At 37.8% G+C, this 23,508-nt stretch overlaps 1 protein-coding gene across 1 annotated transcript in view; it reads left to right on the plus strand.

Annotated features, from left to right (window-relative positions):
• The window catches only part of TOMM70 (translocase of outer mitochondrial membrane 70), a 41,798-nt gene that overhangs the window by 4,969 nt on the left and 13,321 nt on the right, over positions 1-23,508 (plus strand). Inside the window, exons 2-9 of the mRNA XM_007453197.1 lie at positions 5,700-5,873; positions 9,414-9,540; positions 11,165-11,274; positions 14,204-14,352; positions 16,855-17,062; positions 19,762-19,896; positions 20,947-21,054; positions 21,928-22,044. Of these exons, the coding sequence (XP_007453259.1) occupies positions 5,700-5,873; positions 9,414-9,540; positions 11,165-11,274; positions 14,204-14,352; positions 16,855-17,062; positions 19,762-19,896; positions 20,947-21,054; positions 21,928-22,044 (1,128 nt within the window). The remainder of the gene's footprint in view (positions 1-5,699; positions 5,874-9,413; positions 9,541-11,164; positions 11,275-14,203; positions 14,353-16,854; positions 17,063-19,761; positions 19,897-20,946; positions 21,055-21,927; positions 22,045-23,508) is intronic.

A 23,508-nucleotide genomic window follows, 5' to 3' on the forward strand; every position in this document is an offset into this window, starting at 1 on the left:
TTTTTTTTTTGCAGTACGTGGGCCTCTCACTGTTGTGGCCTCTCCCGTTGCGGAGCACAGGCTCCGGACGTGCAGGCTCAGCAGCCATGGCTCACGGGCCCAGCTGCTCCATGGCATGTGGGATCCTTCCGGACCGGGGCATGAACCCATGTCCCCTGTATTGACAGGCAGACTCCCAACCACTGCACCACCAGGGAAGCCCAGAAAATTCTACTTCTTAAATATCTGACTACTCCTCCATTCCCACTGCTATTTCTTGACTGAATAACTGATACTCCTCCAATCCATTTTGTCAGTACTAGAGTAAATCCTAACAGTCCCATGCTTAGAACTGTTAAGTGGTCTGTTCATTGCTCACCGAGGTAAAGTTCAAATTCATCATGATTTAAGACCCTCTGTCATCTTGATCCTGCTTACCTCTTGTCTTCATCTCTTGCCACTTCTTGTTTCTTGCCTTTGGATGTTCTGTAACAATGCCCAGTACCCCTACCTTCTCATCCTTCAAGTCACAACATGTAGGTAATTTCACCTTTCCTGAAACTCTTCTACCTAAGCATACCATTATGTGATTACATAACACTGAATTTTTCTCTTCCACAGCACTTACCACATGGTACTAGAGTCATTTATTCATGTCTTTCCTACTAAACTCTTGACTCTGAAGGCTGGGACTGGCTGTCTTTCTCACCGTTTTTCAGAAACTGGCACATAGCAGGTGTTGAGTGAATGAACTGATGAAGCTTCATCATTTGACATTATTTTAAAATTCCCACAAACAATATTTTTTCAAAATTTCCAGCTTTTCATTTATATTCTACCAGTTTATCCTAGAAATTGGTTTAACAGTCGTAAACCTCATTTAGGCATTCTTTTTATAAATCACGTGATTTTGTATGAACTACAACCATAATCCTTCAGAAGCAGCATTCTTTTCTTTAATATAAATTTATTTATTTTTGGCTGCCTTGGGTCTTCGTTGTGGTGCACGGGCTTCTCATTGCAGTGGCTTCTCTTGTTGCAGAGCACGGGCTCTAGGCACTCAAGCTTCAGTAGTTGTGGTGCGTGGGCTCAGTAGTTGTGGCTCTCGGGCTCTAGAGCGCAGGCTCAACAGTTGTGGTTCAAGGGCTTAGTTGCTCTGCGGCATGTGAGATCTTCCCGGCTCTAGGTGTGTGGGCTCAGTAGCTGTGGCACACAGGCTCAATAGTTGTGGCTCGCGGGCTCAAGAGCACAGGCTCAGTAGTTGTGGCACATGGGCTTAGTTGCTCCGCGGCGTGTGGGATCTTCCCGGACCAGGGCTCGAACCCATGTCTCCTGCATTGGCAGGGGGATTCTTAACTGCTGTGCCACCAGGGAAGCCCCTAGGAATTTATAATACTTTTTAAAGGGAATCTATTGTAAAACTTGACTGAATGGAGGGAAATGGGTAATTGAAAGATTCTCTTGGTTGGTTTTAGGTTGATTTAGACCTTGCTGAATAAAAATTGGAAGTATCCATCTTTCTAAGGAGAGGAAGCCTTGTATACCTATCCAGTTTTCTCTCTATTCTTTTAACTTGTCTGCCTTTACCATGACTATTTCTCCTTGTATTCTGTGTGACATCCTGTAGCCTTAAACTTCCAGTAGACAGGAAAGAGTTCATTGCCTGTTTGTGTTAATGAAACAAGGTCATTACTCTGTCCAAAGAACGTTCTTTTTATTTAATCTGAAAATCTTTAGTAAAAATACTAAATAGATTTTCAATATGTTTATAGCCGAACATACTTCTCACAGGCATTTGATACATTATTTTCTCTATCAGCAGTCCCTAGCTTATTAGATTGTGTATTAGCTATGTTCTCAATGACTTAGAAACATTGTAAACTTTTTACAAGAAATTGAAATAATGTTTTTCTTGTTTTTGTATTTAACATCAAAAGTAATTGTTTCGGGCCTCCCTGGTGGCGCAGTGGTTGAGAATCCGCCTGCCGATGCAGAGGACACGGGTTCGTGTCCCGGTCCGCTAAGATCCCACATGCCGCGGAGCGGCTGGGCCCGTGAGCCATGGCCGTGAGCCTTCGTGTCCAGAGGCTGTGCTCCGCAACGAGAGAGGCCACAACAGTGAGAGGCCCGCCAAAAAAAAAAAAAAAAAAGAAATGAAGACCCAACACAGCCATAAATAAATAAATAAATAAATACATTGTGTATTATTAAAAAAAAAAAAAAAAAGTAATTGTTTCACTATTTTGAAGTTTTATTAGGCATACAAAGGTTTGTAGTAATGATGTTTTCTTGGCAGATTGTATCTTTTATCAATAAAATTGCCCACAGAAGTGCTCCATCTGAGGCATGTAAATGGTATTTTGTCTCATACTGCCTTTTTGTCTGATACTGCCTTCTTTTTTGCAAGTATTTGCATTCTGTAACGTTTTTACATTCTTTTTTACATTCTGTAACTTTTACATTCTTTTTTGACCTGTCATTTTATTTTAGGTCATGCCTTATAGGGGGCATGTGGTTATTTTTTATTTTAAATAGTTTATTTGGGCTTCCTTGGTGGCTCAATGGTTGAGAATCCGCCTGCCAATGTGGGGGACATGAGTTCGAGCCCTGGTCCGGGAAGATCCCATATGCCGCGGAGCAACTGAGCCCGTGAGCCACAACTCCTGAGCCCGCGTGCCTAGAGCCCATGCTCTGCAACAAGAGAAGCCACTGCAGTGAGAGGCCCGCGCACGGCAGCAAAGAGTAGCCCCTGCTCACCGCAACCAGAGAAAAGCCTGCACGCAGCAACAAAGACCCAATGCAGCCAAAAATAATAAATAGGTAGGTAGGTAGGTAGATAGTTTATTTATAATAGGGAGATTTAACCTATTCACATTTATTGTTATTATTGACATGTTTAATGATTCCTGCCATATGTACTCCGCTTTTTTGTTCCTTCCTTTACCCTCTCCTTCCTGCTTTTTGTTTTATTAATCATCTCCACTGCTTTGGGGTTTATTTTTAGTGATAAGGAAGTTGTACACCTCTGTTTCTGTTCTTGTGTTCAACCTTAAATGCTAATTTAGCTAGGTATAAGATTTTAAGTTCAAGATAATATTTCTTCAGGACTTTAAACTTGTTGCTTCATTGTTTTTAAATACCTAACGTTGGTGACAGTATGACCCCAGTTTGGTTCTTTTTTTCTTTGTAGGTAACCTGGGTTTTTTCCACCTAAAAACTTTAAGGATTTTTACTGTGAAATTTCACCATGATATGTCTAAAAATGTGTGTCTTTGTTTTTCAACTCCAGCAACTCCAGAAATTTTTCTAATATTTTCTTAAAACACTCCTTTTTATGCCTTTCCTTCTAAAATTCAGATAGATAGATATTGGAACTTTGGTATTTATACTCCATATCATCTAACTTTTCCTCCAAACTTCTCACCTCCCTGTCCTCTGTTCTTGTTGCATTCTGGCAGATTTCCTTGGCTCTGCCTTCTACTTGTTAATTTGCTCCTCTGTTATGCCCATTCTAATATACAATCCATCCATTGAGTTTATTGTAATAATCCTTTTTAATTTTCAAGATGTCTAATTGGTGCTTTTTAGAAGCAGCCTTTTTAAAAATGACTGTGATAACCTCTCATTCCTCTCATGTTAAATTTTCTGTTTGCTTTGTTTATCCCGCTTTCTCAAATACTAGTTTTTTATTTGAATCAGGTGCCTCTCTTTTATGATATTTTCCTTTATGTTAACAGTTCTTGACAGTATGGTCTCTTGGAAGATAGGCAAAGTATGCTTTTCACTTGTCTCTTGGGTGGAGGGGATCCTCACTCCTTCTGAATGGTACAACCCTACTCCAGTCTGACTTCTGTTTCTCTTAGTGGAGTGGGAAGACTGATGAGGTTGCTTCAAGTGCAGTTTTCCAGCAACTAGAATCCACAACTACATAAGAGAGTCCTAGTTGTCTTCTAGTATGAATGTTTTGTGCTGAGGATTTTTACTGTCAAAGTTTTTGGAAGGTGATTAGGCTATTTACAAGTGGAAGATTTCATATTTATCTGTTACTCTGTGTTCTAGTTGGCTCCTTTCATCCTCCCACATCTTATTTTAAAATGAGTATGTTTCTTCTTGACACTAGCTAGCTTAAACTAGCTGTTTTATATTCTGAACTTAAAGTTTCCTACACATCCTTCTTTGCACACTATTAAAAAAAAACAAAAAACAAAAAATTATAGCTACATTCAGACTAAAGGAGAAGGGAAACAAAAGGTAAATGGAGGGGAAAAGGTAACAAAGAAGAATGAAGCAAGAGGAAGGGAGAAAAGAGCAGATACAGAAGGTTGCTATCCCATCGTCTCTTTGTGACTGAGATGCCCTCGGCCCCAAGCAGCATAGCTTTCCCTGTAAGTTAGTTGTGGGGGTAGCTACTTCTGCTTTTGCTTTGTCAATGCTTACCTGTTGGAGATAACACGGGTTCTTTCGTAATCACATATTTGTTAAAATTGAATGATGTTGACAAACAATAAAGTTTGGGGTGAAGATGTGCCATGAAGCTCTTGGACCTAGTAGCTGGAACCTAGATAACTGGATTTGTCTACAAAGATGCTTCCCAAACATTGACTGAAGCTTTTGCAACTGTCCTCAGTGGGTATTAACTACCAAATCATGAAGTATGTGAGATGGCTCCTCTAGGAAGCAGATTCTGAGACAAAGATAGGAGTCCCCCAAATGTATTTGATTAGCAAACAATAGATTTGGGATAACAATTGTAATGAAGATGGCAAAGTGTTTCTAGTATCTCTTCTACACTGTTGATAAACAGCCTAATAGAAAAACAGCAATACGTGTGAATAAGTGGTTTTCAGAATGAAAAAGTCCAGTGGCCAATAAACAAACAGGAACAGATTTTCAAATTCACTGATAGGAAAATGTGAATTACAATAATATGTGAACTAGAATTATGTTACACTGGGGTTTTTCAGCCTAGGCACTGTGGCCATTTTGGATCAAGGTGGTGGTGTGCGGGTGTTGTCCTGTGCATTGTAGAATGTTAGCAGCATTCCTGGTGTTTCTACCTACTAGATACCAGTCGCGCCTCCTCCTGACCCCTAGCTGTGATAATCAGAATGTCTCCAGACATTGTGAAAGGTACCCTAGAGGGAAAATCATCCCTGTTTGAGAACCACTGTTTTATAATCATTAGACTGGCAAAAATTAAACACAGCTATCATATCTCTTGCTGGCAGGAATGGCAGAAAAGTGGTACTTTCAAGCACTACAGCCTTTTCTTGGGAGAAGCCTGAGTGTTTTTCAAGTTAAAAATATATAAACCTTTTGGCTAAGCAATCCTGTTACTAAGACTCTATCTCGGGCTTCTCTGGTGGCGCAGTGGTTGAGAGTCCGCCTGCCGATGCAGGGGATGCGGGTTCGTGCCCCAGTCCGGGAGGATCCCACGTGCCGCAGAGCGGCTGGGCCCATGAGCCATGGCCGCTGAGCCTGCGCGTCCGGAGCCTGTGCTCCTCAACGGGAGAGGCCGCAGCAGAGAGAGGCCCGCGTACCACACAAAAAAAACAAAAACAAAAGACTCTATCCCATGACGATATTTATATGAGTGACTTGCATTGTGAACAGCCATTCTGCCCTCCCATGTTTTCTTCAGTGTTGTCATTTAATCACTGTGATCCAAATCTATTACTGAGTATTGATAACTTTTTCATAATTGTTTCCTCATATTTCAGAACTCTCTTGATAGAGCCCAATCAGCCAAGAACAAAGGCAACAAATATTTTAAAGCAGGAAAATATGAACAGGCTATTCAGTGCTATACCGAGGCCATCAGTTTGTGCCCTACAGAGAAGAATGTTGACCTTTCCACGTTTTATCAAAACAGAGCTGCTGCCTTTGAGCAGTTGGTATGTATCCTAGGTTGGTTTTTCTGTTTGTTTTCTCTTTATTTGCATAATGTTTCAGTTAATGCCACTCAAATCTAGTAAACTTTTAGAAGTTGTTTTGAAATTACGGGATTTTTGTTTGGTTTTTATATCCTTTAATTACATAGATTTTTAAGAACAAATTTTAGCTCTTTGTGAGAGGCCTCGTGCCGTTCGGCGCGCGCTGTACCCCTGCCTCAAGGCGCGGGGTCTCGTGGGCCCCGCTCCCGCTCTCCGCTCGCCTGGCGCGGACTGGAAGCGGCCCTGCACGGCCTGGGCCTGGCGTGGGGGGCGGGCACCGGGGCACGGTCGGATATGGGCAAGAAGCACAAGAAGCACAAGTCGGACAGACACCTCTACGAGGAGTATGTAGAGAAGCCCTTGAAGCTGGTCCTCAAAGTGGGAGGGAACGAAGTCACCGAGCTCTCCACGGGCAGCTCCGGGCATGACTCCCACCTCTTAGAAGACAAAAACGATCATGACAAACACAAGGACCGGAAGCGGAAAAAGAGAAAGAAAGGAGAGAAGCAGGTTCCAGGGGAGGAAAAGGGGAGAAAACAGAGACGAATAAAGGAAGATAAAAAGAAGCGAGATCGGGACCACGTGGACAATGAGGCAGAAAAAGACCTCCAGTGTCAGGCCCCTGTAGGATTAGACTTGCCTCCTGAGAAGCCTCTTGCAAGCTCTTTAGCCAAAGAAGTAAAACAGACACCCCTTCAAGAAGCTTTGAATCAACTGATGAGACGACTGCAGAGGAAAGGCCCAAGTGCTTTCTTTTCATTTCCTGTGACTGATTTTATTGCTTCTGGCTACTCCATGATCATTAAACACCCAATGGATTTTAGTACCATGAAAGAAAAGATCAAGAACAATGATTACCAGTCCATAGAAGAACTAAAGGATAACTTCAAACTAATGTGTACTAATGCTATGATTTACAACAAACCAGAGACCATTTATTATAAAGCTGCAAAGAAGCTGTTGCACTCAGGGATGAAAATTCTTAGCCAGGAGAGAATTCAGAGCCTGAAGCAGAGCATAGACTTCATGGCAGACTTGCAAAAAAGTCGAAAGCATAAAGATGGACACCTTGCAGAGTGGGGAGGACAGCGGCTGCTGGCCAAGAGAGAGGGAAGACTCTGGAGACAGTGAGGCACAAGGCTTCAAGAGTCCCAATAAGGAAAATAAAAAGTAAAGAATCTTTGGAATATTAAGGTTAAGCTGTCTTTTTCACACCAGTATCGGGAGAAAATACTGATGGGGGGCCTGCCTTGGGTCCATGGTTGGTTGGGTTTTGTCCTGAAAGTCCATTTTGATAATTTGATACCCCTCTTCTCATGCAAAGCATTATATGGAATTGTCCAAACACAGTTCAGAAAATAGTTCTGAATGTCTATTCTGTATGAAAGTAGTTTTAAAACCAGTAAATTACCTTTAGGGACTCATAAAAAAATAATAATAAAGAACAAATTTTAGTTTTGCTCATCACACACACAATCCAAAGTTGTATATATCAGATTTCATGAAATTAGATAATACAGAAAGTTAGTTTCTGGTGACCCCATCCTCCTCAACAGTTTGAGTTTATTTCTTCAACTTTTGTCCCCACATATGTAATAGTAGCATATGTGGGGGGGAAAAGACCAAAAGATTGTTTGCAACATATTTTTTCAGTTGCCACTGTATCTTGTACAGCTTCTCATAGCACACACAGATCTATTTCATTCTTTTTAAAGGCTATACGTAGTAGCTGTTACATGGTTGTATAGTGGAAAACATCTCCCTGTTGATGAACATTTGAATCGCTTCCTATTTTCCCTATTGCATTCAGTGTTGCAGTAAATATTTTTGTAAGTATTTTTTTGCATACTTTTGGGGGAATAAAATTCTAGCAATGGAAATAAGATAGTATCAATACCTATTATAATAATATATGAACATGTTTGTTTTCCAGTATCTCACTGACTATGTGTATTATCAGTCTTAATAATATTTGCCACTCTGGTAGGAGAAAAATTCTCATTGTTTTAATTTGCAAATTTTGAGATGTTGGTGAAGTGGACAATCTTTTTCTATGTTTATTCGGCATTTATATTCTCTGCATTTTTTGTTCAACTAAATTTTATTGACGTTCATATATGAAAGGTTACTATAGTAGGAGCTGGGTCTATAAAAGCAAACAATTATGCATAGAACTCAAGGATCACAAAACAACTTAATTGACATTTTGATAAATGCTTTGATTCTATAATAGACGAATGAGTGGGGTTGGTGCGTAAAACAGTGCAGAATAGAGTGTTACAAATGGAGGAACAGTGTATGTGATTGCTCTGAGGTAGGCAGGAGTTTACCATGATTAAAGAAATATGTATAAAGGATCCTGGGGTACAGAGAGATGAAACTGGAAAGGTAGCAGAGGCCAGATCAGGCAAAGCCTTGCAATGGTAAGAAGGTTGGATTTGATTCTGAGTGTAATGGGAAATATTTAAGGGTTTTAAATAGGGCAGGAACATCATCTAAAATTGTTCTCACTGTTCCGTCAAGAATATATTGGAGGGAGGCAAGAGTGGAGGCAGGGAGACTAAGGAAGGATGTTGTTGTAGTTGCCTAAGTGAGACATGAAGGAAAGCTGAAGACCAACAGAATTTGCTGTAGTATTGGATGTGAAGCGTGAAGAGAAGCAGGAGTTTTAATAATAGTGGAGTGAGGAAGGAGTGAGTCAGCTGACAGTTGAATTGAGAAATGTCTCTGTTTTAGGAGCATGGTTTGGTTAAAGAGATAAAGTTTGGAGTCATCTAATTTTAGATGTTATATACTACGAGGACAATAGATGTGATCACCTAAGAGAGAGAAGGGATGAGTCGTTGAGCATTCCAGCATGTAAAACTCAGAGGGGGAGAAGTAAGCTACAGAAATTTGGAAGGAGCAGCTGGTGAGGTAAATGGAAATCAAGTAGAGTGGCAACTCCTTGGAGGTTTGGCAATAAACCGGAGCTAAGAAATGGGGTAATAACTGCAGGGAATTATGGAATCGAAGGAGTGTTTTTAAAAGGTGGAAAATACTAAAGCAAGTGTTTTTATGCTAATAGGAATGATTCAGTAGAGAAGCAGATTGATGCAGAGGCAGGGTAGCTAACAGTGAAGTCCTTGAAGTGGGGAGAATGTGGATCCATACCACAAGTGGAAGGTTGGCCTTTGGTGAAGAGGGGTGTTTCCTCAATTTTAACAGGAGGGAAGGAGGAGATGATATGATCACATAGATGCAGGTAGGTTGTAGATTTGGTGGTAGAAAGATGGCTTAAATATGTCTTTTACCTTTTTTTAAAAATTAGGTTGCTAATCTTTATTACAGTTATTTATATGAGCTGTTATAATGTATTGTGGATATTAACTCTTTGTATGAATTGGGAATATTTTTTCTGTTGTGGGATTCTTAATACTTGGCCTACTGAGTTTAGAAAACTGATTTCTGTCAAACAGTGCTTCCTTTAGTGTGACTTTTTTTTTAATACTTTCATTACAGCAAAAATGGAAAGAGGTGGCACAAGATTGTACAAAGGCTGTTGAACTTAATCCCAAATATGTGAAAGCTCTCTTTAGACGTGCAAAAGCCCACGAGAAGCTAGACAATAAGAAGGAATGTTTAGAAGGTGAGGGTATTTTTGTGTTTATGTATGAAAATTACTAAAGGCTTCATAGTCATTGGTAAATTTATATGAAACTCTGCCTATGAGTAGAGAAATCAATTGTGTTTAGAAGTTTTACTCTTCCCCAATTGAGACTTTGTTTTCTAGTTTAAATTGAGATTGCAGATACTTGAGTACTGTCTCGGTTCCCCAGTATGGTAAATTAAATGATTTAGAGTTTATATACCACACATTTTAAACTTGGCAATTAATGAGCATCAGTGTAATTTCATGAATAAGAAATCAGAAGAGAGGTTTTAGTGAGCGATAGTGTTTCTAAGATTCTATGTATTTTTCAGTTAATATCCTATATAAATATGAAATAATTTTGAGATGAATCATTAAAGAAAACATTTGTTTTTTGCCCTTGCAATTTTCAGACATTATCTTATACTCAGAAATTATGTAATTGATACAAAGCATCAAGTGAATTTGCCATTCTCAGTAAATATTATAAATATTCTTTGGCCTCTAATTGGCCATATCTGCTGCCAAAACTTCAATTAGGGTATCCGCCACTGGCCTATAAAGTACATTCTTCTGGGTGATGTAGAGCTAAACCAAAATGCAATTTCTGCAGTCGAAAAGTACTTTCCACTACATACTTAAATCTGCTTTAAAAGCATCAATAATCAGAAATTTAGCCATAATTGTTTTTTAAATAACATTGTTTAAGAGGGAAAAGCTGTTTTATTTATTTATTTTAAATCAGGATTACCAATTGAGAGTGGTTTAGAGAACATTTTAGAAAAACTTGAGGTTTTGTGGTATCATGTACTTTGGTGGTGGGTGGAAGGAGTGTTGCTTTGGAAAAGAGACTTCTGAATTTTGAACCAGACTTCGAAGTTATTAAGCGATAATTGTAGAGAGGAGTTTAAATGGATTTTAGATGGAGAAATGGGATGGGGAAAAGACATTGACATTGGCACTAGCCAGATTATCAGGGGAACATACAGCAGATTGACTTGTTTGGAGGAGCAAGGATTTGGAATTGTGAGAAATTGAGTTGAAAAAGAGAGAGACAGCCATTGTTCACTACTTTGAATGAAAAGTTGAGAGGTTAAGGAAACATTGATCTTTTAAATTTCAGACTACTGTGTGTTGAGCTCTAGCATAGCCAGGTTAAAATGGTATTTTGAAGCAGATTTAATTGAGAGATCTGTGGCAAGATGGCTTTGGAGACGAGGAGTAACCCTGAGGCATATAAAAAGACCAGACATAAGAGAGCCACGTTATGTTGATTTGGCATATACTTAACCAGCCAGAAAAGAATATTCCTGGATTACTTGTTTTATTTGCTATGTACAATGTTGGAGTGATGAGAAACATCACAAATGGTGTAGTATAGTCCCTTTCATTTCACAGGTGAGGAAAGTGAATTCTAGAGAAGTAGAGTGACTTTCTGAGCTTTGAGTTTGGTCGTAAAGTATGTAAAACTAAAGTGTTAAGAATCAGTTTATTGGAAATGATAGCCACATAAAGCTATGCATGTAGTTTGGCTTTCTGTGGTAACATTGAATCCATTTGATGCTGCTAATCATCTTTGTGATAATTTCATACTTACTCTTGTTTTCTGCATCATTTCTAGATGTCACTGCCGTGTGTATATTAGAAGGGTTCCAAAATCAGCAAAGCATGCTGTTAGCTGATAAAGTTCTTAAACTTCTTGGAAAAGAGAAAGCCAAAGAAAAATATAAGGTAAGTTAATCTGAATTGGTTAATAGAGGGAGTATACATTGTGAAGGGTCATTTCTAATTTATACTGCTTAAACTTGGGCATGATGGTTACAGCTGAAATTAGATCCGGATTATATTTCTTTTTCCTGTAATCTTGGGCTTTTGTGGCTTACTTTTCAAAAATAAGAATGTAAACTATGTCCAGTATTGCACCTGGAGGATATTGAAAGAATTCATGTATATTAGAAGTTGCCAAACAATGGCCTACAGGCCAAATCCAGCCTGCTACCTGTTTTTATAAATAATGTGCCAGTAGTATTTTATTGGAACTCAGCCACTCACACATTGTTTTAGATGCTTTTAAGCTACAACAGCAGAGTTGAGTGGTTGTGACAGAGACTGTATGGCACATAAAGCCTAAAATATTTACTTTCTGGCCTTTTACAGAAAAAAATTGCCAGCTTATACTCTTTAAAGTTTTTAAAGATATGCTGTATAAATTGGCATTGGTTTTACACAGTTAGTAGATGGTTTAATTCAAGAAACATTTATTGAACAGAGGTCCATAATGGGCATTTTAGGAGGGTAGGTACAAAGACATGGTCCTTGCCCTTACAAAGTCCTTAATGAGAGGGACCATTAATAAGTATAAAAGGCATGATATTGGTAAAGTGTCATGGAGGGATATAAGTAGAGGGCTGTGGGAGTACCACAGGTACTCCCTACAACATCAGTAGAGGTTTTCTGCTAAATTTCATAATATCAAGGCAGTTGTTTCTTTTTTCTTTAATAATAACTTGCTTTTCTCTTAAGTTGATTTTAATAATCTCTCTGTATTTTTAACTTTACATCTCTGAATATTAGCTGAGTAAAACAGTTAAAACAGGTTTCTTCACTGCAGGACTTTCTTGTGCTAGTATGTGTTGTGAATCTCCAAATACAGCTATACTGGTTCTCAGTCTCTTTAAACTCTGGAACTTACTTCCTTCCCTTCAGCATCTGGTAGAACATGCTGTTTTGAGGAACTAGAACTGGTGCTCCTCAAAATATTTTGCAAAATACCATGTTAGAGTCTCACAAATTGAACTTTGAAGGAACCTCGTTTCCTTGAGTATAATGCTATTGTTGAGTAATTATACTGGTTGGACTGCAGAGTAGTAAGAAAATATGATAACCTACATTTATATAGGTTCCAAATTAGTTTCCACATATATTTTCTAACCTGTTTGTATTCCACTTTGTAAATTCCACTTTGCAAAATACTTTTCATTTTATTATTATTATCTTTACAATAACCCTATAAGATAAATAAGGATAGTATTTTTATTGCTATTTTAGAGATGAGAAAACTGAGAATGACATGTGTAAGGTCACATAGCTAGAATTTATATCTTGTTCCTTTGATACTTAAGGCCATTACTTATAAAATATTGTTCTCATTTTAAATTTGTAACTCTGAAAGACAGGGAAGTGGTAGCTTCATTTCTAAGCTGAAATAGGAAACTACAAGACATTAATGATTTATTCAACTTCAGTAAGGGCTATTTAAATTTCTATTTAAGCTTTTTCCCTGAAGTGGTAGATGATTGCCACTTATATATTCCAACACAGGGTCTTCAGTGAAATACTTTAGTTAGGTGTATTTATCACTTGGTGGTGACCATTTGATTTAAAATGGTAATTAAGACACACTGGGGCTTCCCTGGTGGTGCAGTGGTTGAGAATCTGTCTGCTAATGCAGGGGACACGGGTTCAAGCCCTGGTCTGGGAAGATCCCACATGCCGCGGAGCAACTAGGCCCGTGAGCCACAACTACTGAGCCTGCGTGTCTGGAGCCTGTGCTCCGCAATAAGAGAGGCAGCGATAGTGAGAGGCCCACGCACCACGATGAAGAGTGGCCCCCGCTTGCCACAACTAGAGAAAGCCCTCGCACAGAAACGAAGACCCAACACAGTCAAAAATAAATAAATAAATAAATAAATAAATAAATAAAATTTTAAAAGTAACTGTACCATTTAAAAAAAAAAAGACACACTGAGTCTCTCCCCAGAGACAGCACCAAAAAAACAGTGTGAATTCCTTAGATTTTTCTATTCAGTTTTCTTATTTACCCCACTCTCATCTATCCTAGATTAGATCATATACTTACAAAACCAGATTCATTTTTTTCCCCTCCTTCAAATACAAAGACATTAAATCTACCAAAATATTAGAAATGGTATTTGTTATACATACAATTTAGAGTACCATATTTCCACTCTGAAGTCTTTGGGTTGAATTTTGCAAAGGATCCAAAATATGTTATGAGAGCCCTTTGGTGGCATTAGTCCCTTTTCCTTCTTCCTTTAAAACTTTATCATCTTAAGTATATAATAAGGAGAAACAAAATACTTCTATGATTATGAATCAGGTTGCCATGGGAAAAAGTAATAATTAAAAGAGGAAATGAGATTTCATTCTGACTTTCAGTGGCACTTACTCCAATGGAGATCTTCAGATACAGAATAAGTAGGGGACAAATGAAAGCCCATGGTAGATGGACTTAACATTTTAGCACCTGTGTAAGACATAGTCCTGAGTAGTAAATTGAGATGTTAATCTTCTAGGACAGGAAGATAATTTTAACTCAGAAGGAGATAATTTTAACTCAGCAGTTATTTACCTCCTTTGTTCCAGATTTCACCTTTTAGTGAGTGGTTCTAAGAGTTCTTCACATTTTACATCTTTGGAGAGGGGAAAGGTTCTCATTTAAAACCTACTTTGAACAGCTGGGACTGGCAGCATTACCATTTCCACTGTCTATTGTGCTACGGTTTGGAGCCTGATATTCTTCAGTTACCTGAAAATGAGACGCCAGTTTTTACGGCAGTGGTTCTCAGTTCTACAAAGGCATCTGCTTCTTTGGTTAGTGTTTTCTATTTTGATGTATATAAATATGATTAAATTTCAGAATCGTGAACCTCTGATGCCATCTCCACAGTTTATCAAATCTTACTTCAGTTCTTTCACGGATGATATAATTTCTCAGCCAATGCTTAAAGGAGAGAAGTCTGATGAAGATAAAGACAAGGAAGGGGAGGCTTTAGAAGTAAAAGAAAAGTAAGTGTCTCGAGTATAGTATCTACTTAATGTTTTGGGGTTTTTTTGGCGGGGGCGTGGTTGTGGGGTTTTTTGCTGCCATAGAGCCAAAGTGGAACTCTGAGTCATCTCCAAAAAATCTGTTTATAAATTGATATAAATATAACAAAATTATAATATATAATAATATTACAATAATAAAAATACTTCTCTTCTCACACATGTCTGTTATACCCTAAGAGTTACCTCTCTAGTGACTCAAGGTTTTACTGCCAGAAGTCTGCCCTGCTTTTGAGGTCCTACATGATATTCTCAAGAGATATCCTAGTGGAGATCAAGTGGTTGATTATATTTGAACAGGGGCACTAACTTAAAAACTGATTGTGTAACTCAATATCCAGATGTTTTAGTGCAAGAAAGTTTATAATATATAATTTAATTTTTAGGAGTGCCCAAAAGAGTGACTTTCTTCAAGGTTTTTTCTGCATGCCTAGGAAATTGCCATTCTTTGGGTTTGTGTTTGCTCCTGTAGAGAGCTGAAACCAAAGTATAAGATACTATGTTTACAACTGGAGGTCAAGTGATATAATGTAGTATATAAGCTATCTAGCCTGCTTATCCATTTATATTTATCAATACTTTTATCTTGCTGTTGAGGCTAGCTCTCCTCTCTAAGAGAAGATACAACATTATTACCAACATGAAATTTTCTAATGAGTTTGGAAGAAAAGGGAATACTGTTCCCAAAGCAAAGCATAATTTTGCATGTATAGCATATTGGAACGTTTAAGGGAAAAGATTGCTTTTAATTTGTATCTCCCAATTTTTCTACCATTATTGGCCACCTTTTAAGGGAGGATACTATGTATAATTGTGCCAAGATGTTCAAGTTTGAGTTAGTTGGTGAGGAATCTCTTTGAGAAGATTGTAGATGGGAAGTAAATGTTTAAGGTGATGCCAATAATTGCCTCTTCTGATTAGGAAATAGTCCTTATCCCAGAAAAACTACAGTGAAGTTAATACCATTATTCTAAAAACTGTCTTGAGAGGTGGCAGGACATAGCTATCTCTCACCAGAACACTAATTGGAATTGGTCCTAAGTTTTTGAATTCTATTTTACTATGAGCCTTAGCTTCATCATTTTTTGAATGGGGAAGTAATAATTACCTTTGAGGCTTATTGTGAGGTTTAGAGGTCATGTTTGTGAGTATCTAGCACTTAGGTTCTCAATAAATAGGAACTGTTATTACTTCCAATCTGATGTAATAATTATTTTGTCTTACCCTGGTGACCTAAGGAATAAAACTAGAGTGCAGGGAATATTAGAATGTAATTATAGGAAAGATTAGCACAGAGTTTGTAAGACTTTGACTGACATAACTTGTAAGTCACTTGCCAGTTTTCTCTATTCAGGATATGTAGCAAATGAAATAAGAAAATGTAATTTACAGTGCCCCTTAAAGGACATATAGTATAAATTCCTTTTCAGTTCAAAAAATTCCTTCTACAAGCCTTCTCAATAAAAGTCATCATCTTAGGGCTTCCCTGGTGGCGCAGTGGTTGAGAGTCCGCCTGCTGATGCAGGGGACGCGGGTTCGTTCCCCGTTCCGGGGGGATCCCGCATGCCGCGGAGCGGCTGGGCCCGTGGGCCATGGCCGCTGAGCCTGCGCGTCCAGAGCCTGTGCCCCGCGGCGGGAGAGGCCACAACAGGGAGAGACCCACCTACCACAAAAAAAAAAAAAAAAAGTCATCATCTTAGAAGAGTGATGATATTGTGGTCACTGCTTTTTAAAAAGTAGGGGAAGGGTGTTTTCTTTAAGTACTATTTGATGGAAGAGTCTGCTTCTTTGATATTTCCACCTATTCATTCTAGGTCTGTTCTTTTAGGTGAAACAGTACAACTTCTGGATGAGAGCCTTTTATCAATAGATATTTCCCTGCCTCCAGTTCTTGCTCCCTTATGGTCCATTTTCCACAACACAGCCAGAGTGATCTTTACAAAGTACAACTCAGGTCACACCTCTTCCCTCCGGTTCTGTGACCCTAAACTCACTTGATAACTTTCTATTTCTCTGTTCTTTCTGTTAGTCATAAAATAACTGTTGCGTGCCATCAATGTGCCACAGATAAGAAGGTGAATAAGACAGGATCCTTTTCTGTGTTGCAGATCAGTCTGTCATTAACTCATCTTTTCATGTGTCTAAATGTTGAAGCCTGGGCAATAACCCTAGGTTTCTGCCATTTTCTCTGTTGTTTCCTTTTTTAAAACTCTCCCTTCAAGGCAGCAAGAAAATCCCAGTCTGCATCAAAAATCCTAATCTGTTACACACACTGCCCCGCATACCACCACCCACACTCCAGTCTCACATTGACTGGCTAACTTGTTTAAGGGGAGGAGGACAGTTGTTTAACTCAGGTATACTAAATGTGGCAAGTTTTAGCATTTGATGCTTTTTTAGTAATTTTTAATGTTCATTTTATTAGTAATAAATAGTAATTTCCTATGCTTATTTTATTTTCAGCTCTGGATACTTAAAGGCCAAACAGTATATGGAGGAAGAAAACTATGATAAAATCATAAGTGAATGCTCAAAAGAAATAGATGCCCAAGGCAAATACATGGCAGAAGCATTATTACTACGAGCTACTTTCTACTTGCTTATTGGTAATGCCAACGCAGCCAAACCAGATTTAGATAAGGTCATCAGCTTGAAAGAAGCTAATGTGAAGGTACATTTAAAACTCTGTGTGTGTGCATGTGAAAAAATTAATAATAAATAAAAATAAGACTTTTAGGTATGTTTTGCCGAAGTTTTGGCATTTCAGTTGCCATTCTCCAAAAGATTATTTTTTGTTTTGGAAGGGACTATGCCTAATGATGATTGAGTTGGTGCAGTGAAACTGAATCATAAATGTCAGTGATAGATATCTTTAACTAGGAAAGGACCTTTTTTTTTCCCCTGTAATATGTGGTAGCTTCAGCTTCCCCGTATAGCTTCTGCTTACTGTATTGGACTATATTTGGGTAGGGGTAAAGGTGATGTAGCAGTGCTATAGGTAGTATTGTAAATAACATGCAATATGTAGTACAGGGTTATAAAATGCATTTAATAAAAAATAAACACATTTAATATATTCTGAAAGATTTTATTTACATGAGGAAAAAACAAGATCTAAAAATATAATATAGAAATATACTGAAATATACCAAAAGTTTTTGCAGTTGTGTGGTTGGAACAGCTTTTCGTTTTCTAAGTGTTCTTGTGTGTATGTAGTTATTTTTATAATTAAGATTTGGTGGGGGGGTCTGTCGAATATGAGCCTTCTACTCACTGTAACAAGAATAGCGGTTAGCTGCCAAAGTACTGTACTCCTTATTAGATGGTTAACATCTCTTTCTCCTCATTGAATTAAGTGAACTCTGGCTTTATACACCTCCAAATGAAAAGTATTTGTTAAAAGTCCTTCTCAAAATAGCTTTTCAAGTTGAAGATACCCTAGTAATAATTAATTTTATCTCCTGCTGATTTTCCTGATGATTACAAATATGTTCTGTTAATGTGTTTTGTTGTGAGGGCATTCTTATTTGTTTCATTGAGGAAGACATTTGTATGTACTTTTGCCTTGAAAAAAATTTTAGAGAAGAATCCTATTTCTTATTTCATGATCATGATTTTTTGTTTTAATGGCAAGTGATGATGCCTGTTATATGCCATGTACAAAAATGAGCTCAGAATGGATCAGAGACCTGAATGTTAAGAGCCAAAACTGTAAGACTCTTAGAAGAAAACATAGGAGGAAATCTTCAATACTTTAGATTAAGCTGTGGTTCCTTAGGCATGACACCAAAAGCACAAGTGACCAAAAAAAGGGAAAACACATTCCACAGGATGGAAGAAAATATTCACAAGTCATATATCTGATAAGGGGCTTGTATCCAGAATATATTAAAGAAGTTTTCTTACAACTCAACAATAAAAAGATAGCCTAATTTAAAACCAGGAAAGGATCTGAATAGACATTTTCCCAAAGAATATGTACAAATAGCCAATAAGGACAAGAAAAGCTGCTTAGCATCATTAGGGAAATGCAAATCAAAATCACAATGAGGTATCACTTTATACCCACTAGGATGGCTATAATCAGAAATTTGGACAATTAAAAGTATTAGTATAGATATGGAGAAGTTGGAGCTCTCATACATTGCTGGTAGGAATATAAAATGGTAAAATCCCTTTGGAAATTAGTTGGGGTTGGGAAGTTCCTCAAAATGGTAAACATAGAGTTACCATGTGACCCAGTAGTTCCTCTCCTAGGTATCTATACCCACGAGAATTGAATTCATATGTCAACACAAAAACTTGTACATGAATGTTCATAGCAGCATTATTCATAAGAGCCAAAAAGTGGAAGCCTTCTTGGGCTTCCCTGGTGGTACAGTGGTTGAGAGTCTGCCTGCCGATGCAGGGGACACGGGTTTGTGCCCCGGTCCGGGAAGATCCCACGTACCACGGAGCGGCTGGGCCCGTGAGCCATGGCCGCTGAGCCTGCGCGTCCGGAGCCTGTGCTCCGCAAGGGAGAGGCCACAACAGTGAGAGGCCCGCGTACAGCAAAGGAAAAAAAATAAAAACAGTGGAAGCAACTCAAATGTCCGTCAGCTGGGGAACAGATAAATAAAATGTGATATAGCTATACAATGGAATATTATTCATCCATTAAAAAAGAATAAGCTGGGATGAAGTGAGAGAGTAGCACTGACATATACACCACCAAATGTAAAATGGATGGCTAGTGGGAAACTGCACAGGGAGATCAGCTCCAGTGCTTTGTGATAGCTCGATGCTTTGTGAACACCTAGAGGGGTGGGATAGGGAGGGTGGGAGGGAGGCTCAAGAGGGAGGGGATATGGGGGTATATGTATACATATAGCTAGTTCACTTTGTTCTACAGCAGAAACTAACACACCATTGTAAAGCAATTATACTCCAATAAAGATATTTTTAAAAAGAAAAGAATGAAGTACTGATACATGTTACAACATAGACAAACCTTGAAAACATGCTATGTGAAGGAAGCCAGTCACAAAAAGACTACATTGTGTACAATTCCGGTTTGTATGAAATGTCCGGAATATACAAATCCATAGAAAGAGAAAAAAAGACTGATGGTTTCTAGGGACTGAGAATTAGGGAGGAAATAGGGAGTGCCTGCTAATGTGTATGAGATTTCCTTCGGGAGTGGTGAAAACGTTCTAGAATTAGTGGTGACAGTTGCACAACTCTGAATATACTAAAAATGACTGGCTTATATACTTTTAAAGGGTGCGCTTTATGGTACGTGAATTACATCTCAATACAGCTGTTATTTAAAAAATACTAAATTAGAATAAAAGTAGTAATGATGAATCTTTCCTCATTTGGGGTATATAGCTTCGAGCAAATGCTCTCATCAAAAGAGGCAGCATGTATATGCAACAGCAGCAGCCTTTGCTGTCTACTCAGGATTTTAACATGGCTGCTGACATTGATCCTCAGAATGCAGATGTTTATCACCACCGAGGACAGGTAAATTAATTTTCTTAAAGAGTTCTGATCTTTGAATTGAGGAATTTGATACCATTTTGAGAATGTCTTTAAAGTTTTCTTACATCACTTGTGATAGCTGTGAACAAAGTATCAGAGTGGTTTACAGTTTGGGTTGGCATTTATTTAGTCCCATCTTGAACATTTGTCCTGATATTTACTTGCAGAAAAAAAGGAAGAGGAAGGCTATAAATGTTGGCTTTTGCCAGTTCAGGTTTCTTTTTCAGGTGTTTCTGCTTCATAGGTTTTCAATGAGTAAAACATTAAAAACATGTAGTGACAAATTAAAGAAAAAATGTAGTGAGCATTTTGAGTTAATGCTAGAATCAACAGAATGATTTTTGTGGGCTTCTTGCTGTAAGGAAATATTAGCCTGCACTATCCAGACAGTATCAAAAAAATCTCTTCTGAATGGAGTTTTATAACATGCCTATTTGTTTTTTAGTAAAAATATATAGTGAAGAAAACAGTTCCCAATTTCAGCCTCATCTGGAGAAAACGCGGCTTTATAAATCTGCTTGTGTGATGTGGCTTCTTGGAATGCATTAGAGTAGAAAGTATGGGCTAATCCATATAATAATAGAAAAGTCAGGTTCTTTCTAATGGAGAATTTTATCTAATATTTCTGTCTGAAGGGTGTTAAGAAGTGTTGAGATAACCTTAAAATTCTTGGTATTTTGATGCTTACTGGTAGTGTCTTAAGATTAATTTGAAATGTAATTATCTACTGTGATCTACTTTGACGTTTGAAAGTACAGAGATACTTCATTTTCTAGAAGAAAAATCACTTAAGAGTGATGAAAAATGGTAGGTTTATAGTGCTTTTTAAAAAAATTGGACACTGGTTTTAAGTTTTAGAATCTTTCCTTTAAAATTATAAGATTTTCTAGTTCACTATTTCTAGAAAGTAATTCTATATTGAATAATTTCATGCGTAGCATTACACATAGCTGTACTAAGAGGCACGGTACATATTTAACTGGTGTACTTGTTATTTTGAACTGCGTTTATCTATGTACTTTTTTTCCTTAGCTGAAAATACTGCTTGATCAAGTTGAAGAAGCAGTAGCAGATTTTGATGAATGTATTAGATTAAGACCTGAGTCTGCTCTGGCACAAGCTCAGAAATGTTTTGCATTGGTAGGTTCAACTTTCTTTTGTATTTTCGTAAACATCAGTATTTCCCATTGATAACAAAAATGAGTATCATTGTCTACAAAATCATCTACTGACAGAAAAACATGTCAGTTTAGGAAAGTAGAAGTGTGTATTACTTGAGGTTCTGCTCCAATATTTCTCTGGATGCCTTATTTGGTTCATCATGATAGATGTTTGTCCCTGATTTTATGCCCCCTAAACAGCACTCTTCTCTCTAATTCTCTACCATAAACCAGTATGAAGAACAAAAGCATTTAGAGGAAATACTCTGCAATCATGACACCATATAACTCATCTCTCATTTCGCCTTTGTAGAGCTATTAATATTCAGAAACACAAAGTTGAAAATCAGGTAAAATAAGGCCATTTCTAGTGAAATCAGATACTTCAGTTAACCCCATACCCTGAGTCCTAAAAGGATTTTCCTTTTAAAGAAAGAAATTGGGTCACAAACACATTTATATTACAGATTAAAAATGTTATCAGATGAAGAAGCTTTATAATACTTTTATTATGAAGTAATAATAAATAAAAAATAAAGTGATAATATATTGAATTTTAAATTCCTCTGCTTATATACAAAGTTAACCTGTTACAAGTTAGTTTGTCTTCTTCTAGAATACTGAACATCTTGAAATTGTTTAGTGGCAATTAAGTCCTAATTGGACATAGCCTTTGGATCCCTACTCTAGAGATATTCCCGTGGAACCCTTTTAGATGCAGCAAATTATGTAGCAGATTGCCTGCTTCTCTGGAAATATTTATGTAATTTTGTGTGACTTTTATAATATGTTAACATTTCCTGAGTTTTTGAGTTCTTGATTTGACAGGCCTGCTTTGATTTTTTTTACACAGTATCGCCAAGCATATACGGGAAACAATTCTTCACAAATCCAAGCAGCTATGAAAGGTTTTGAAGAGGTCATAAAGAAATTTCCAAGGTGTGCTGAAGGCTATGCATTATATGCCCAGGTAAATGTCATTTTTCATATTTTTTCACTTGCCAGTTCTTTTTTAAAGAACTGCATTCATATCTTGAATGCTAGCCTGGAAATCAGAAAATAGTGCTTCTCTTGTTGCAGCTTTTGTGGAAGCAGATGGCTTTGTTCCTGCTTTGTTTCTCCTGGTCCCCAGGATGGTCCTGGATCACCTTAAGAGGGCTTCCTATGTTATACAATTTGAAAACCGTGGCCCTAAACTTGTAACATGGGGAAGCTTAAATAGAGCATTTCCCTCATGTTTTCATTTGGATTGGATTTGCAAAATTTAATTATCTTAGGAAAACCTACTGTATGCAATTGGTGAGGGAAATGTCCTTGGAAAGGGTTTTCTTTCTGTTTGATCACTGTTCTTTTAAATGGTTGGATAGTCTGTAACAGCTCGTTTTAATCTCTCTGGTTTGTTTAAAATTCTTGAAGCTTTCCTTGGTTTAGGATTGAAGCTATGGAAAGTAGGATTTAAATTCAGATTATTTTCACATTTTGTTTTTTTTTTTTTGTCTGCAGTGGGTCTTCGTTGCTGCACGTGGGCTTTCTCTAGTTGCAGCGAGCAGGGGCTACTCTTCGTTGCGGTGCGTGGGCTTCTCATTGCAGTGGCTTCTCTTGTTGAGGAGCACGGGCTCTAAGCCTTCAGTAGTGTGGTGTGTGGGCTAAGTAGTTGTGGCGCACGGGCTTAGTTGCTCTGTGGCATGTGGGATCTTCCAGACTAGGGCTTGAACCTGTGTCTCCTGCATTGGCAGGCAGATTCTTAACCACTGCGCCACCAGGGAAGCCCCACTTTTTAAATTATAGATTGAAGTCTTTGAAAACTTATTTATTAATTTTAAATTATCTATTTAAATGAAAATGATTAACTTCTTATAGCCACAGTTAAAGAGTTTTTCCTCTAATTAAATGATCTCTGAATGACTGTTTCTTTCTTAGTCTTTAAGGTGAAAGCTGCTTTTCGTATCTCAAAAACCAGCCATCTCAAAACTCTATATATTTTCTCTTATTCTTCTTATTCCAAAGAAATGTTGTTCCCCTCCCTCCTTATCCCCCCAAACATCACAGAAACAGGAAGCATTTAAAAATGACCGTCTGTATTAGACTCCTACCTCCAGACATTTTTAGGGTTGTTTTGTTTTTAATTTCCTTCATGTTATATTTAGTCCAGTTATAAGAAAAGTTCCACAGAATAAAACTTTCTTTTCGAGGGTTTATTGAGAGGGACTATAGAAGATTGATTATGTCAGATCTATTATATAAAGTCCTACCATCACTGCATTATTAAGGGTTGAAATTCTGCAGTATGAAGTACAACCCAGGAATTCTTTTTTTGTTTCTTTGTTTTTAATATACTCTTTTCCATTATAGTTTATCACAGGATATTGAGTATAGTTCCCTGTCCTATACAGTAGGACCTTGTTCTTTGTCCATTCTAAATGTAATAGTTTGC

The sequence above is a fragment of the Lipotes vexillifer genome, unplaced genomic scaffold, assembly GCF_000442215.2.
Source record: "Lipotes vexillifer unplaced genomic scaffold, Lipotes_vexillifer_v1.1 scaffold963, whole genome shotgun sequence".
NCBI classification, from domain to species: domain Eukaryota; kingdom Metazoa; phylum Chordata; class Mammalia; order Artiodactyla; family Lipotidae; genus Lipotes; species Lipotes vexillifer.